The sequence below is a fragment of the Canis lupus genome, chromosome 3 (genome assembly GCF_003254725.2).
Source record: "Canis lupus dingo isolate Sandy chromosome 3, ASM325472v2, whole genome shotgun sequence".
NCBI lineage: Eukaryota > Metazoa > Chordata > Mammalia > Carnivora > Canidae > Canis > Canis lupus.
This window is the reverse complement of record NC_064245.1, coordinates 51,447,207-51,465,392: the sequence shown is the minus strand read 5'-3', so window position 1 is coordinate 51,465,392 and position 18,186 is coordinate 51,447,207. Positions and strand designations below refer to the sequence as shown.

Genomic DNA, 18,186 nt, shown 5'->3' with positions numbered 1-18,186 from the left:
TTATTATGTGTATGACTCCACCAGACCCCTCCCTGCCTGTGGTCGGTCTGGTCTGCGATAAAGGGGGAAGACGTCACTGGGTGAGGACTCTCCACACCTCTCCTTGGGGGTCCCTCAGTGCTAGCAGGTGGATCTCCATCCTTTTTGGCTTTACCTATGGTCCCAGTTAGACCAGGGGACACAGTGGGAAAGTTGATTTGATTCCTCCTTTCAGAGACCCAAGAATTCCAGTCCTCTCAGACCTGGGGGTGGGGAAAGTTTTCCAAATTTGACTTAAGAAGGCTAAGATTTTGTCTTAGTGGGTCACAGGAAGGTAGAGGTCATGGGACACGTAAGAGGTGGAACCTCAGTAACACGCCTCCTCCTGCTACTACTAGTAGGTGATAAGAAGCACAGACTGTGGCCAGGCTGTGGCCAGGCTGTGAGGGTTCAAATCTTGGCTCCCTCTTGTAGTAGCTGCTGACCCAGGGCAAGGGATCTAAACTCTTTGCTCCATGATCTCCCCTTTGGAAAGTGGAAATGGTGATGGTAGTAGTGGTGGTGGTAGCACGTCCCTCATGGGGTTGTAGTGTTTAAGTGAGCTCTTCTATGTAAAATCTTTAAAGAAAGCTGGCCCAGAGTAATTGCTGTGTGTGGTCGCTACGGTCACTACTACCACTTGCACCCCAGTGGCCATGCATCAAGCACCTACTGTGTGCCAAACACCATGTTGGGCAGTTGACACTCATTAATTCATCTTAATCCTTACAGCTGCCCCATAGGCAGATACTATAATGACTTCTGTGATCAGGATGAAGAGATGGACCCACAGAGGTTCAGTAACTTTCTCTGGAGTTGGGGAGGGTGGGTCACATAATCAAGAGGGCCAGAGCCAAGAGTCTGGCTTGTCTGTCTGGCTCCAAAGTCTGTGCTGTTTGCCACTATGCCAGCACTTCTCACAACCGGAGCAGAAGCCAACATTGCCTCAAGGGCCCGATACAATGCAGGGTGCTGGGTTCACCCTAAGAGGTTCCGCAAGTGGAACCTATTCAGCAAGTGGGCTGGGGCCCTGAGAATGTGTATTTCTAATGAGTCCCCAGTGATGCTGATGCTGCTGGTCTGAGGACAACACTTTGAAAATTCCTGCCTGCCATGTGGGTTGTGGTCTCCCCTCCCAGTAGGCACATGATGAGCTCTCCACCACACTGCCTGCCTCGGCCCTCCCTGCAATGCCAGTTGCCCATACATTCCATATTAAAAACTAATCTGTTACCTACTTCCTCACATGGTCTCCATAACCCAGTCTCCTGGCCAACCCAGCAGATGAGAAGGCCCCAAGCAACAGTGGCATCCATGTGTCCTCCTGGCTCTGCTGGAAGGGAGGCAGATAGCAATCAGCTATAGCTCTTTAAATCCACACCCAGGCTCTTGTCTGGGAAGGGGGTCAGAGGTACTCGAAGCCCTCAGGCAGCTGTCCACAAAGCCACCTCTGGAGAGAGTGGCCACAGTTGACCCTTTCATCCTAGTGGGTGACATCATGCTCCAAGCTTCTTGGAAAATACCTCAGGCTTGGGGCTAAGGTCTCTGGTTTTTGGTGTGTCCTCTGGCCTCAAGGGGACCCCCCACACTGGGCAGTTGAGCAGGCTCCCAACCTGCTCCTTTTAGTAGGTTTCTAGAGCTGTCCCAGCCCTTCTCCTGACTGCCCTCCGACACCTCCCCCTTGGCAGTCCTCCACCCCTTTCTAGTTATTAACAGTGGCATCTGTTCCCAGGAGCTCTTCGGAGGATTCCTCAGCTCTTCACACAGTTTCTCTTTACATCTGGGCACATGGCTGTTTTATTCTCTCCTACATGTATGATATCTGGGTTTTCAGGACAGAGGAGTTGATAGGCTAAGTAAACTCATTGGGAAGACAGAATTTTACTACATCAGTGGCTCTGGAAGTGAGGTTCCCAAACCAGCCACATCAACTTCCCCTGGGAACTGCTTAGCAATGTAAATTCCAGAACAGACCTACTGAATCAGAAACTCTGGGAGTTGGAGCCTGATTGCCTGGGTTTCATCAGCCTCCAGGTGATGCCAGAGATTGAGCTGGAGAACCCATGCCCTAGATGCTAACCCCAAACCCACCCCTGGCCTGTGCTTCTTCCAGCCAGTCATCTCAAAGGAGGGATCGGATGCAATGTTGGCCTAATCCTGTTTCTTTATAAATAGGCCAAAGCACCTTTCTGCTCATAATTTCGTTGTTCTGGAGAGAGCCATAGATCTTTGTCACATCCCAAGAGTAGATCTTAGAACAGAGATCCACAGAGTAGAACAGAGTAGATCTTAGGTACCTGGTCAAGCAGGAATATGCTTTCTGCATCTTGAAGAGCACGGTGGCCTTCCTGCTGCCCCTGCCCCCCCCCTTGCCAGCTCCCAGACTCAGGTTCCTTGGTTCTGACCATGAGCATGGCTTTTTCCTCACCAGCCCCCACATGGCCGCAGCCACATTCGCCACGGTTCCCTCCTCCCTCAATGGTCTCTGCTTTGCTTCTGGTTAGTTTCTTGATTGTTCCACAGATGCTTTCTCTGTGTCTTTGTTTTCCTGTTGTCACAGAGCTCTTTAGTAAAAAAAATGAGTGTCCCCATATCACTGTTCATGTACCAGAGCCTGTCGTGGGGCCATGGCTCCCTGAGCCAGGTCTGGCCTTTTCTGCAACAGTACCCCCCCACCCCCCGAGGGAACTGCTGCAAGGAATGCCCCATGGCTGTCAGACCTCGCTGACCTAGGGCTCCAGAGAGAGCTCTCCTGCTTCAGGGCAATTAGCTTTTGGTTAATTTGTCTGAAAAGAAACTTCCAAGGAGCAGAACCCCTCAGAATAGTCTCAGTCTGGTGAGAAGCAGACCGCATGAAGGCTCAGAGCTATTGCTAATGCGTTTTGTAAGCTCAGGCACCAGACCTTTGGCCTCTAAGCCACATGGTGAGGGCTGCATCTTCCCTGGACCTGTGGGGCCTTCAGGCTCTGCCCATGCATGTGGCCAGTGGGCTGGGCTGGGCTGGAGTTCAGGTACCAACACATCTCTAGGGGGGTAGATGCTGCTTGCTGTCTCATTAAAATGAGTTTCTGTATTCTTTTGTTGAACGGAGGTTTCGTTGATGCTTGAGTTCAGGGGGTCATTGCCTGAGCCTCTGGCACTTGTACTCATGGGCTTGGGCTGCTTGTAGCTTCAGCAGTGACTGGAGATGGGCAGATAAGGGGTGAGACGCCATGCTTGAACAATGATAGATTGTATTTATCAAGGGCCAGGCCTGGTGCCAACTTCACCCTGTTTGCCATAGCCCATTTAATCACCACTGCGACTCAAAGGGACAGGCTCTGTCTCCATATCCCCAATCTACATATGAACAGTGAGGTCAGGTAACAGCACCAGGAGTCACAGAGCATAGAAGCAGGAGAGGTAGGACCAGCACCCAGGCCCACATGATGCTGAAGTTCTGTGAGAATTCAGTTGAACTTGCTGTACCTTTATTGATCACTTACTATGCTCTAAGGGCTGTAAGGTCTCTCTAGCTGAAAAGAAGTGGTTCTCCACCTGTAGGAAGAGCAGTTTTCAGGGGGAGGAGGACAACACATATAGAGCAGTCCATCAAAGCTGGTAGTCTGAGACATGGGTTGTGCCTGAGGCCCAGACAAAAAGACCTGGGAAGAAGAAGAGGGTGAGAAGGTTTTGGAATGAGTGACACTGGCCATCCTTAGGACTGTCTGAGCTGTGTCTATGAGACAGGGAGCCAGAGCATGAATGTGTGGAGGGTGCTGGGAGCCGCGGTGTGGAGATGGGGATGTGCCAGGGAGCTGTCAGGGTACAGCCAGCCCAATGACCCTGCTCTGTTCATGGAGGGGGGGGCATCTTTAGGGTTAGTTATGTGGAGGGAGGTGGGTGATGATGGGAGTACTTGGATGCAGGGAGTTGAGGTCATTGTGTGGAAAGACTTGAACTTCAAAGTGGAGTCTGGACTGGATTAGGTAGGCCGAGCCTTCTGAAAGTCCAGCGAGCACACCCAGTGTCTCATGTGTTGGGCCACGGTCCATTTCCACCTCATTACTGTGCCTTTCTCGAGCTTTTCCAGCTTGAGAGGACACTGGCAGCTTCTCCATGGTGTTGCGTGTAGTTGGGGACAACTGGAGTGATTCCTTCCTATGCAGCAAGCCCTGTGTCTGCTGGGTTCTGGGACAGATCGGCATCTGGAGAAAGGGCACCTGCCCTTACTTCGGAGAATTAGAGTTTTTCCTTCTCCACCTGTTGGCAGCTCCTCTCCACTGAGGACCTCAGTCAGGGACTGGCTTATACAGATGGTCTAGAGCTGCCATCCGTGGGTCTTAAGCCCTTGAAATGTGGCCAGTCCAAACTGAGATGCATTGTGAATGTAACGCACACGTGGATTTCAAACATGTAACAGGCACACAAAAGAATACGAACTATCTCATCAGCATTTGTTATGCTGATCACATGAATTGATGATACCTTATATATTACTGAGTTAAGCATAATGTATGAATACAACTACTTTGATCTCTCTCTTTTCACTTTTTAAAATGGACCACTAGGAAGTTTGAATTTGCATATATGGCTCGTATTATATTTCTATGGGTGAGGGCGGGCACGCTTTTTCTGTAAAGGTCCACGTGCTAAGTGGTTTAGGCTTTGTGGGCCACCTGGTTTCTGTGATAGCTACCCACCTCTGTGGCTCTAATGCAAGCTCTGAGGGTGTATGAGTTTTCTGTTGCTGCTATAACAAATTACCCTAACCGTTGTAAGACAAATTTCTTGCCGTACACTGTGTAGCTTAGAACCTGCATGGTCCTCACTGGGCTAATAATCCAGGTGTCTGCAAGGCTGGAGTCCCTTCTGGAGGCTCTAGGGGAGAATTTGTTTCATTGCCTCTTCCAGCTTCTAGACACAATGCACATTCCTTGGCCTGTGGTGCCTTCCACCATCGTCAGAGCCAGCACATCGAGTCTTTTCCTGTCTTCCCTAGTCACATCTCTCTCTGACCTTCTCTCTGTCCCCCTCTTCCACTTCTGAGGATGCTGTGATTACATTGGGGCCAGGAGGGGATAATTAAGGATAACTTTTTCATCTCAAGGTTCACACTCTTAATTACATCTGGAAAGTCTCTTTTGTCACGGAAGTTGGTCTATTCACAGATTCTGGGGACTAGGATGTGGACATCTAGAGGACCATCATTCCACCTAGAATGTGGACACAGACAACACACAAATGAAGGGATGTGGCTGTGTTCCAAAAAACTATTTACAAAAACAGAGAGCTGGCCTGCAGACAATAGCTTGCTGACCCCTGTGCTCAATGATGAATGATTCTGCACCCGATTCGAATGTGTGTCCCTCCACCCCCCCCCCCCCACATGCCACCAAGCAATTCTGGGACACCAGCTGGGTGTCCTGCAATTCAACTCGATTCTGACACTGTCTACCCAGAGACAGCATCAGATCTCACAGGGTGAGGGCTCAGTCCCCACTTCAGATGCCAGTCCCAAATCCAGGTTGTTACTGGTGCTTCTGACAGCCTGGCTGTAAATCACACATTCCCATGACCCCCTCCTTGGGTTCGATTAATTTGCTAGAGTGGCTCACAGAGCTCAGGAAACTAATTTACTCGCTAGATTACCGGTTTATTACAAAGGATATTAAAGAGTACAAATCAACAGCCAGATGAAGAGATACATAAGGCCAGGTCCTGAACAAAGGAGCTTTCATCCTTGTGGAGTTTGGGGTCTGGTATGGTGGCATGTGGCAGTGTTCTGGTTCATCAAACCCCAGTCCCCCTTTTTTATTTATTTATTTATTTATTTATTTTTTATTTATGATAGTCACACAGAGAGAGAGAGAGAGGCAGAGACACAGGCAGAGGGAGAAGCAGGCTCCATGCACCGGGAGCCCGACGTGGGATTCGATCCCGGGTCTCCAGGATCGCGCCCTGGGCCAAAGGCAGGCGCCAAACCGCTGCGCCACCCAGGGATCCCCAGTCCCCCTTTTTTTATGGGGTTTTTATGGGGACTATATTATATATAGGCTTGTTAGATTCCATCATTGGCCATTGGTGATTGATTCAACCTCTGCTCCTTCTCCCCTTTCTAGAAATCGGGGCGTGGGACTGAAAGTTCTAATCCTCTCTACATGGTTGGTTCCCTTGGCAACCAGCCCCCATCTTCAGGGGCTTTTAAAAGTCACCTCATTTTCTGAAGCAATCTCAGGAGCTGAGGACAAGAGATCAAATATTATAACAAAAGATGCTGCCATCTCTCTTACTGCTCAAGAAATTCCAAGGCAGCTGTGAGCCAAGAACCCTGGAGCAAAAGCAAATACCTATTTCTTACCACAACCATCATTTCTGCATGTTTTATGGGGTGATGTTTTTGCTAGATGCTCGATAGAGAAGGTTCTGTGGTCTAATAAGACTGGGACTCAGTAGGTCAGATCTGTCTCTTAATAAAGGCTCTGAGAAGTTCTGCAGTAAATAAGCCTGTTTAATTGGTTTAAAACCACATTTTTCAAGCAACATGATTTTTTTTCCCCCTTGTCATATCCATTAATGTACTGCAGACTTCAGATTCCCTGGGAACATTCTCTGGGAAACCCTGGTTCAGTCCAGCACAGGGTCTTGTAGAAAAGCTGCATCCAGTCTCCTGATCTAAGGTCAAGACACCAGTCACGTCACTGGAGATTTGATTAGAGAAAGCATTTTGGCTTCATTAAAGTTCATTAAATGAGCCATCCAGTGTAATTTAGCTGAATAAAAATGGCTCAAATGGCTTTAACCCCCACCCCCTTTTACAGCAATTTAATTGAGGGAAAAGCAAATATATCAATGATGTAGAAAAATATTTCTTGGTCTTCAAGAGGAACATTGGGTGACAGCCCCTGCTTCCTTGTCCCAGGCACTGGGTTTTAAGAGGTTGGCTCATAGAGCCTCCTTGGTGGCTGGCAGCAGATCTTGGGGATGCTATTGCATGGTGCTTCCTCTCTTCCCACCAGTTCATCCCAAAGAGCTTGGTGGCAGCCACCTTAACTGCTCCTCATGGTGGGCTGCATTCACCTCTGGTGTGGAGCCGACTGCACACAAAGTCTCAAGGTCAAGGTCAATGAAGCATACATGCCCTGGCTCTTAGAGAAGTGGGCAGTGGACTGGCATCCTCCTTCTCTGTGGTCGGTTGATTCCTTTACAACAAACTCTATATGGAGTTGCTGCTGCCTCGGGAAGGGGGGAGGTGTCTCCTTTCTTGAACTTTCCTCCAGATTCTTCAGCAATTTCAGAAGAATCCTGGTATGGGGTGACAGAGGAAGGAATTGGCTGTTTCCAAGAAGACTGAGGAGATGTTTCTTTTATGGGGAAAATGAAAGGAGCACAGAGAGATTGCCAAGAGGACAGCATTTGTCAAAGAAGGAAGAGTTGCACCTTTCTAAAATTTTTTAAAAGATTTTGTTTATTTGAGAGAGAGAGAGAGAGAGAGAGAGAACACAAATGGGGGGAGAGACAGAGGGAGAAGCAGGCTCCCTGCTCAAGGAGCTCAATCCCAGGACCCCAGAGATCTTCCAGGATCCTGGGATCATGACCTGAGCCCAAGGCAGATGCTTAACCAACCAAGCCACCCAGGCACCCCCAGAATTTCACCTTTTAGAATGCTGCCTTCTTGGATGAAGGAAGATTTAGATCATGATGGATGCAGCCAGCAAGCCACAGCTCCTAGGAGCCTGCAAGATCCAAGAAGGGGCTTGACCTCTGCTGTTCTGGTTAGCTGTGGTTGGTGCTCTGAGCTGGTACAGTATTCAGAATAGGGCCTTTGCAAGCAGTGAAATGGGTCCTCTAGGAGAAGCCACCTTCATCTTTGGGCTGCAGCTGAACACACTCCTGGTCCTCCGTGTTCTTCTTCTCTTTTTCTTTTTCTTTTTCTTTTTCTTTTTCTTTTTCTTTTTCTTTTTCTTTTTCTTTTTCTTTTTCTTTTCTTTTCTTTTCTTTTCTTTTCTTTTCTTTTCTTTTCTTTTCTTTTCTTTTCTTTTCTTTTCTTTCTGCCCCCCCCCCCCCTTATTCCAAAGGGTTTACTAAAACAGATTTCACATCCAAGTCCCAGAGAAAGGGCATGGGACCTGTAAACAGGAACCTGGAAGGGGGTCTGAGGGTTCAGGGTGGAACCCCCCCCCCAAAAAAAAGGTGTAAAATAAATAGAGGAAGAGGGTGGAGGGCCAGGAGAGGAGACAATGGACTATCACATAGTGATGGCAATGTGGGGGCGGGCCTCCATTAACATCCCATGTATTTATGCACATATAAGAGGACTTGTGGGGGATATAGGGGACCCCCCTTTACCTTCCGTGCCCCAGCTTCTCCATGAGTGACCCTGTGGGGGTGGTGGGGCAGTTAGGAGTGGGCATTTCCCCCACCCTCAAGGCATCAGTCACCTGCTGCCCAGACACTGGACATACTTCTGGGGTGGACCAGGCTGAGACTCCTCCTGAGGATAGCCCTGGTTCCAGCCGCTTCCATGGCTTCCTCGGGGACGCAGAGCAGGGGTGCATGGGGCTCCTCCCAGCACAGCTCCCACCCAGCTCTGGGAGGATGGAGAAGAGGGGTCAGGGACTCAAAGTGAGAAGCTGGCACCTTCTGGTGTCCTAGAAAAGCTGATCCCCAAGGATAGCCCACCCTGGTTATGCTGCACCCTGCAAAGCAGCTCAGATAATGGGACTGGGTGTCAGGGAACAGAAAGGAAGTTCCCGAGGCCATCTGTAGGGTGAGTCCTAAAGGAGGCTGCTCCCCAGGCTGGATGCTTGGTGAAGGGCAGGCCATGGGGGTGACTTCCTGAGGAAGGGGCTGTTCGTGCTGCCAGGTTCCAAGTCAGGGAGGAGGAGACAGACCTCTGGGCCTCCAGACTGAGGCTGGGACTTAAGCTGCCTGGCCCTCCTCCCCAGCTGACACGGTGGCCAGAGTAGGGCCAGGTGGGCATCACTAGAAGTTCAGTTCTCTCTTTTATCAATCTTTTGTGGAAGGACACTGCCTGTGCCCAGAGGGGAGCTGAGCAGGTGGACAGATGCCAAGTTAGATCTTAGCAGTGGTCCTTTAGTAGGGACCGTGGTTGGGAAGCTGGTTCCCTAGAGCACCTTGGCACTGAGCCTTTCAGGGGCCCCAGTTGGGCAGCCAGCTTGGCTGTCAGGGCTGGGGGTCAATAAAAGAAGAAAAAAAGAGGCAGTGGGGACAGGTATATAGTTTGCTTGAGCTGCTATAACAGAGTAGCAGAGATCTTGGTGACTTCAACAACAGAAACTTATTTCCCATGGTTCTAGAAGCTGGAAGTCCAAGATGAAGGTGTCTGCAGGGTCGGTTTCTTCTAAAGTCTGCCTCCTTGGCTTGTAGATGGGTGTCTTCTCCCCATGTCTTCACCCGGTCTCCTTCTATGTGTGTCTGCGTCCTCATATCTTCTCAGAGGGACACTCGTGCTATTGAATTAGGGTTTATCTCAGTGACCTCATTTAACCTCATTCTGAGGCATTGGATGTCAACATAGGAATTTTGAAGGGGATACAATTTAACCCATAACTGCAGAAGACAAAACCAAAGCGAAGGGGAGAGAGAGGGTGCGGAGGTGGAGTGAGCCCCCAGGAGCTGAAGTAGGGGCGGGGCAGACCCAACAAAGGGTCCTTGGTGTGGACATGAGGAGGTGAGGGCACCGGGCTGAGCCGGGCATGATGCAGCAGTCAGGCATAATAAATAGCACAGGAATGGCAGGGCACTTGGCACCAACGATCCCCTACATGCTCGAGTCCTGAAACATCTCCTGCCCCCTGGGCCTGCCTCTGCCAGTGGAGGTGGAGGCACTTCCACATGTCAGCCACACTGTACATCCAGGAAGTCCACAAAGTCTCCCATCTTCAGGATCACCTGTGGGTGGGGCTCCGTGTCCCCTTCTCAAGTCCCAGCCCCCAAGGATGTGCTGTCTCTTGGGTGACAGAGGAAGTCCTCTGATTGGCTTTTCTTGACACCAGGGTCTATCTTGAGTGATTCTTTTGTTGGACAGTAGTGCTCCCAGGCTGGAGGGTGACATCCTCCCCAATCATGGGATCTATCCTGCTGCAGTCAGTTGACTCCTTTAGGAAGATCGTGGGACCGCTTACTGTGCTGAGGTGTTCAGCCTGGAAGGACCCGTGTTCACCAAGGAGTTAACACAGGAAGAGCCATCTCATCCCTGTCCTTCTTCTGGGTCAGATTCTGGCCATCTGCGTGTCTGGCTCCCTGTTCCCAGAGCCCCCAGTGGCCGCGTCGTCATTGTTCATTACTCTGGGCCCCGGAGCTGGGGCTGTGAGAGAGCCAGTAGTGCAGGACAGAATTAATGGCTTTGTTTTGGAAGTCTCAGATGAGGGATACGGGGGCAGTGTCGCGGAGCCTGGTGTTGGGAAAGTGTTTGATGCATCATCTCGTAAAAATCTTGCTCACCAAATTAATTCCCGTGGTCAGGTGGCTGGGAAACTGGCCATTGACCCAAGCAAAAGTCAGAGCTGGGAGAAAATGGATCTGTTAGGGAAGAGGCTGCCGTGGGGCCCAGAGGCAGGATGGGCCCTGGTCTGATGAGTGGGATAACCGGCCCATCAATTCTTGGTGGCAGGTGAATACAAGTGAGGTACGAGCCGGGAGGAAAATCAGGGGTAGTGAGTTCTGAATGGGTGGTAAGACTATTAAAGCTCCTTGTCTTAGCGTCCCCATTTCCCCGCACTGTCAACATTTATAAATAAATGCCTGTGAGGGCAGGATGGCCAGAGGTGTGTCCTGCTTGTCTTGTGGTGGCTGTGCACTTGCCTTACTTGTCTTTTGTGTATATATTTGTCTCTGGGACTAGATCGCTCCCCCGTGTGTCTGTGGCAAGGCACCATGCACAGTGGTATGGATTGTGTGCACTGCACTCCTCAAGGGACTTGTGTCGTGCCATGGTGTCGCTGTCTCTGGCATCTGACGCCGAGGGGTGTGTGGGAACCTGGGAATTGACATGTCTGTGTGTTGGTTGCAGATGTTCCTGCATGTGTTGGCTTGTTGCTTGTTGATGGAGTCTTTGCATTAAGGCCACTCAGACCTGTTCAGCTCGACCGTGGAGATTATGGTAACACCTGCCCAGGACAGTTGCTGTACATATTAAATGAAGTCATGAATGTAAAAGTGCTGAACACAGTGCCTGGTGTTTCATAAGCCCTTGGTGAAGGGCAGCTGCTGCTTGTCCTGGTAGTTCAGCAAGGCAGGAAGGTGTGAGCAGAGGGGAGTGGCCCGGCTGCAGAAGGAGGGAGGGCAGGCATCCCTCCAATGAGAGAAGGTGGGCTGTGTCCCAGGGGGGCAGCTGGGGAGGAGGGGAGTTTTTAGTCCTGGACAGACCCCGTGAGTATTGCAGTGGCCGCTCCATCTGCCTGAAGAACTGGACTAATCCAGGGGTCCTTTCTCTTCTGGGTGGGGTGTGGAGGGTGTGGCAGGAAAGAGATGAAGCCAGGACCCCCCCCCCCCACTCAGGAGAACAGGGGGCCCACCTCCCCCTTGCTGAATGTCCCAGATTCCCTCCCCCCTCCAATTTGTAATAAGGAGATAATGCTATTTCTTATTCTTTATTTGCCCAGAATGCCTGTTATTTTCTTTCTTCTAGAATCCAATTTTCTCATGACATTTCTGCCTAACATAGCAAAACATGACCTTTGTGAAAGGACATTGCTGGCAGGCTGATCCCTGCCTCAGGCTCCCCAGGAACCCCTGACACACCCCGAGGCTGGTCCTTCCTCAGAGATGGGCAGGGTCCCCACTTCACCTGGATTACTCTTGTTTTCCGGGCTATTGCCCTGCTTCTTGCTGCGAGGTGGGGGGGAGAGGCAGGCGAGGCTGCTTCTGAGGGCTCAGGGAATCTGGGGTTCCCGGCTGTTGACTCTCATGGGGTACTGCTCCGTTGTAGACCTGGGGGTTCTGTTCAAGGTGGTGCTAGGGTGAGGCAGAGATGACATAAAGCAGATGGGCTTTATCTGATTCTGCTGCCACTGCTGTAGTCGTGTGTAGACAGTGAGCCAGGAAAACAAAACAGAAGACTTCTACCTGGGTGAGTCATTCGCACTTGCTGAAACAAATAGAAGCTAAGAAGCTAAAGGTAATGGGGACTCCTGAGGTGGGGAGTGTCCTTGACTCGGGTGTCCTTGACTGAGAGGTCTGAGCTCCAGGGGCAAAACCTAGTGTCAAGTCAGCCACTCACTGGGTGTGTGCCCCTGATCCTTGCTTCAGCCCTCCTTGAACAGGAGGTGGGTCGGGGAGCTGCACCCCACTGATGTGCTTAAGTGGTCACCATGCAGGTCCTCCTTTATCACCGTTTCCTTCTGATCACCGGTGGATGAAGGAAGTTTGTAGACACAAGACGGACCAGTGGGAGGGTTTTGTGAAGCTGAGCATGTGGGCAGGTTAAGGTTTATGAGCTTTTGGTGAGTCACGTGTATTACTCTTCCTTCCGTGGGCAGGAATTGGGCTCTTCTTTCCGCGGGCAGGAATTGGGATGTGGGAGGCCTACCCTAGACAGCGCTGTGCAGGCTTGAGGACTCTGTACAGAGTGCCGGGTGTAGGGGGAGTGGCACAGGAAGCCTGGGGTCCCCTTCCTTTGTCCACCAGCCCCCTGCACCCACAGAATAGGTGTTGCCTTCCTAACATAGTCACTGACTGTCACCAAGGGTCTGGCTGCTTCAGGTGCTAAGAGGAAGCCCTGTCCCTGGTTTGTCCTTGTGTCTGCTATCTGCCCCTCTGAGGGCTGTGTATACTCTCTGTGATCCCACCGGCCTGGACTTCTCTATGACCTCCAGACCCATGTATCCAACAGGCTAGTTGATTTGTCTCTCTGGATGTCTAACAGGCATCTCAAACTAAGTATTTGCAAGGGGAGGCTCTTGATCCTAACCCCATCCCCAGATATGACCCCTTTACAGCCTCTCATTAAGTGACCTGGCTGCTCGCCTAGTTGCTAGTATCTTCCTCCATCCTTTCCCAGACCCAATTCAGAACCCAGTTCTGGCGGTGAGCTCTCCATCCCCACCCCCACCCCCTGAATGAATCCACCTGCCTCCTTCTCCTAATCCCCTTCCTCAGTAACAGCCTCCTAACTCCTCTGCCAGCTTTCAGTCTTGGTAATTAGATTATGTCACTTCCCTCCTTAAAGCCATCCAATGCCTTCCCGTTGCTCCTTAAAATAAAATCCAAGGTCCTCACCATGGCCAGCAAGGTAGTTGTGGCTCTCCCCTCTCCTCCTAACCCCTGACCGCCCTCCCCTACCTCCTTCCTCACTGGTCACCTTTCTGCCTTTGCTCTTCTTGTGTCCACTGCCCAGAATTCTCCAACCTTGGCACTGGCTCAGTCTCACTCTGGCCTCAGCTTGATGTTACCCTCTTGGAAGGCACCTCTTTAAGCTCCTGCATAAAGGAGCTGTCTCCTTCTCCCACACGGGTTATGGCATCACTTTCTTGTACCCCCCTTCTATTCGTGGCAGACTGTAGTTCTCTTGCTTACTCATTTATAACTTGAATGTAAGTTTCAGAGGGACCTTCTCATTCGTCCACTCTACCGGTAGCCTGCGTTTGATTCTCCCCAAATGTCTGCAGGAGAAATCATCCAAGTAGAGGTGTGTGTGTCAGCTGTATATGTGTGCATATAAACAAGAGTCTGTGCTTGCATTTATCACCTGCATGTTTAATAGACACAAATACATGCATGCTTGTGTGTGTGTGTGTGTATAGATATTTACCTACATGGCATCCGTACAGCCATCCATTTTCATCAGTGCGGGAGTAGAGTTCCTGGGGTGTCACTTGGACTCCAGCAGTGTCTAACTGCTGCCTTGAAGGGCTGTTATCACATCAGAAGTTGTTTGTTGAGACTGGCAAAGTGATAACTGTGGGCGTGTTTCTTCTATTATTTGGAAGACTAATGGCTACTCCTTTCCCCTGTACATTTTAATGAGAACAATTAAATAGCCATTAGGAGGAGAACAGAAGTGTGAACAAAAGGCTGATGTCTTGATCATTGATGGGCCTCTTTGCTGGGGGAGGGACTGGATAGAAGAAATTGGAGGTGACCTGCAGAGTTTTTTTCACTATTGTGAATATTAAGAATGCTTGTTGGTAAACGCATATATCGTTTCACTTACACAAGGTAAGTCCTAGAGATGTACAGTATATAGCAGGTCATTAATGATACTGTATCGTATACCTAAAAATTTGTTGAGATTATATCTTAAATTAATGGTTATTACAAAAAAAAAAGAAAAGAGAGAGAAGGAGGAAACTTTTAGAGTTGATGCTTAAGTTAATGGCATGTTTATGGTGACATTTTCATGGGTACACACACACTTACCTTGAAATTCATCAAGATGTATACATTAAATATTCACAGGTTCTTTTTAATGTTAGTGAAATCTCAATGATAAAAATGAAAAAGAATGCTTATTGGCTTGTGTATCCTGAGAGCTCTGTCCCCCTGTGGGAGAGTGGCCTCCAAAAGGTTCCCTGAACCTTTATTTTGGTCACAAGATGTGGGAAAATGACCAAGACCTTTTTTTTTTAACATTTGTAAAATCTCCCTTTCCTTTCTTTGAAATCCTTTCCAAACCTCATCTGTGGCCTTGACTACTGGCAGATAAACCTTTAGCAGAATGGAACAAGAGAGAAGAACAGCAAAGCCAGACTTCTGTGAAGTAACCAGGCTCACTACCAAGAGGGTTTTTCATGTGCCAGATCTGTCCCTTAATTTCTCCTGTATTTGTCACTCTTGCAGAAACCTATCGAGTAACCGGCTCACCACACTCTCATGGCAGCTCTTCCAGACACTGAGTCTTCGAGAATTGTAAGTTTGGTCTTGAAGGCCATCCAAGTAGTAGAGTGGTGGTAGAGGTTGGGTGGGGAGAAGTGGAACCATCTGAGGTTGGGCATGCACTTGAAAGGGTTCCTTGGGTTGGGTAATACAGAGTATACCATGTTTAGTGATTGGGTGTACACTTGAAATGGGCTCCTTAGGTTGGGTGACAGAGTGTACCATGTTCAGTGAGAGTGGGGCACCCTGTTGCTTGATTTCTGATGCTCTTTCTGGCACATTTCTGAAGAAGACAGGAATGTTATCTCTGGGCAGGACCTAGTTCTGTGTCTACGTAACAGATACTGTAGTAATAATAGTATTTATATTTAACTAAAGAGTATGTATCAGTTTATAAAAAATAACATTCATAATGTAGGATTTTGTAGGTTATCAGGTGTACTTTCATTTATATGACTTTAGTTTAATCATCATGAGCATTATGGGAGATAAGTGTTATTATACTATCTCCAATATAAAATATATCTCTTCATTTTAAGGTGAGGGTTCTGAACTTCCAAAAGGCAAATTGAGACACAGCCAAGATTTCACTGTTAAGGATTGGCTGACCTAGGACTTGAACCCAGGCCTCTGACTTTAGATTGCATGTTCTTTCCAGCACTGCTAATCTTTTGTTAGCCTATTTGGCTTGCTTATGAGCATCCTGATGGTGGAGGGGGTGGGAGGCAAGTCCATATATTTATTCAATGTGCCTATGGACTTCTTGGTCTTGCTACCTTCAAAGGCTGATAGGTGCACCCCTATCCCCTCCAGCCATTGTGTGCAAACCCACGTTGGATGGATGAGTGAAAATTCCTGACCACTGCTGGAAAAAACAAGTCATGTTGATGTGTGAGTCATCGGGGTCATCTCTGTGCATGAAGGGCAGTGTATTACGGTGAGGGACAAATCAAGGCATAAATTGGAAAGGAATTGAGGCATGGATGAAATTAGGGAGTCAGGGTTCCAGAGACACTGCTCATGTGTTCCCTTTTACTTAGTGACTCAGATTGAAATTCACTGAATGCAGGTTGCTTCATTATCTTTCCCAAGAAGTAGTAGTGGCCTTGGATCTCTGCCCATGCAGTTGGCCTTTCAACTTGTCCTCCCTCCACCTGGGAAGACCTGAGTTCATGGATGAGTCATAATCTTAGCTTTTCCAATCCAGCTGGTCAGGGAGGGGAACATTTACATCCAGGGACCCAATAACCCATTACCCGATGATGGCCTTGTATACCCTACTTATCTTCATGGACCTGAATGCCCATGATTGTTTGAAAGGCCATTCTAGGGCCAAGAAGTATAGAAGTGATGTCAACAGTGTCGGAGAGTTTAGGACAATACTGCTATGGGTTGCCTGCCTTTCTGAGGATTTTGTGCCTCCTTCTGGGCTACTCCTCTGGTATGGGCACATAGATGTGGTGACCATAGTTCTTTAGTCACATAGAGCTGAGATTCTGAGGTACATCAATTAAAAACTAACCAAATGTGGAAAAAGGTAAGTATATACTTATCTGTTTATACAACACTGAAAAGCTAGATGATATCACTGATGTCACAGACAGCTAAATGCCAGACCTTTAGACTTGATTCTTTGTATTCATTCCCATCTTTGTAGGTGGGAAAAAAAAAACCTTAGCACTAAATGACTATGACTGCTTGGATCACTACTAACAACGATTTCTGAGATCTGACTCTGTGCTAGGCGTTTTGCCAATCAATCTCTCGAATTATGTACGTTATTTAATTTAATTCTTGTAATAGTTTATCCGGTAGGAATTATTACTATCACTTCATACTGGGGGACACTGAGGTACTTAGCAAGGTTAAGTACCTTGTTTCGAGTTACCCATTAACCAAGTGGTAGCATATGGACTCAAGGTCTTGACCACTATACTTAGCTGTCTCTCAGCCTCTTAAAATCTGTTTCCAATTCAAGGATCGGTTCTGCAATAATTCTCGGAAAGTGCATGATTGCAGTTCTTTCTTATGTTGGCCTAGAACTAGTCAGGGCCTCTGCCATAAAGGAGCTAACTGGGGGCTCTCTTTCTTGGGAGTCTTGTGTCTGGTTCTCCCTGAATGCCTGTGCCTTCACCTCAAGAGGCGAGGGACAGCGTCTCTCTGGGGGACATCTGGAGTCTGCAGTTGGCTGAATTACTGAGAAAACGTTCAGTGCTCCTTCTAAAAAAATCATTGGATGTGAAATCAATGGTGTGCTGCCCTGGTGACCTGTTTTGTGGAGTTTTAGAAACAGTTGTTCCATGGATATATATTTAAAGAAAATGTCAGATTTATCCCAGAGGATCATGGGATTCTGCATTCATCTTTGCCCAGGATCAATACACTGGTGAGCTAGATGTGACTTATGGAGGAATGAAGACGTTCCCTCCAGTGTGAGCCAGTGTGAGAGCCACCATGTCCCAGAGTATTTTATTTCTGTCATATTGTTAAATAAGAAAAAAATTACATTGGAAAATAAAGAAGCCCCCCTCCATGGAGCACTTGCCCTGGTAGGGGTCTATTTTTTTGAGGAAGAATTGAATGTTGATAGTGGAAAATTTATCTTTTGGCCAGAGGGGCCTCATGTTGGCTCTTAGCTGTGGCTATGATTAAAATCCAAACAATCCCAGTTCCTGGCAAATGGAAGTGGGGGTGGGGGGAGGTGGTAGTATTTTCTTGTCCGACTTCCTGATTAGTCCACATGGCACCATCTGCCACTGAGCTTTCTAGACTGCCAGGGTCTGCCCAATGGAGCCTGTGGGCTGGGGGGTGGGGGGCGGGGGGTGGGGGCGGGCTGTGGGGATGGGTTGGGTATTTCCAGGAAGAAAGAATCTTGGCTCTGGAGGAGATAGGCCAGGGGGAGATGGCTCTTGGTGCTGTGGCAAGCCGGAATATCACAAAGCCAGAGTGTGAGGCTTTGAGCCATCTTTTTCAGGAACAGAAGGGGCAAACTAGGGCATTCAGTGATTTCTCAGCACATTTCATTCTGTCACTGAGGATCTCTGCCTACCCCAGCCAGACCCTCCCCTACTGGAGGACCTGTGATACAAGAACGGATGCTCTTGGGATTCTCCATCAGAATGACTTTCCAACAATCGAGGAGACAAAAGAACCATATATTGAGCACCTATTATGAACAAAGTCCTGTCTTATTTTTGGAGCAACCCCACTTGGGAGGTATCATATAACCAGTTTTACAAATGAGGGATCGAGGCTTGGCCAAGTTAAACAACTGGTCCAAGATCACAGCTTACAAATGGTAATGAATTAGTATTATGATAATTAGCATTACCACCATTCAGGTCTACTGTT

General features: G+C 48.7%; 1 protein-coding gene across 5 annotated transcripts in view; it reads left to right on the top strand.

The window, feature by feature from the left end:
• The window catches only part of NTRK3 (neurotrophic receptor tyrosine kinase 3), a 391,217-nt gene that overhangs the window by 100,663 nt on the left and 272,368 nt on the right, over nt 1-18,186 (top strand). For all 5 annotated transcript variants that reach the window (XM_025436910.3, XM_035714844.2, XM_035714845.2 and 2 more), the window contains exon 4: nt 14,800-14,868. In XM_025436910.3, coding sequence (XP_025292695.1) covers nt 14,800-14,868 — 69 coding nt within the window. The remainder of the gene's footprint in view (nt 1-14,799; nt 14,869-18,186) is intronic.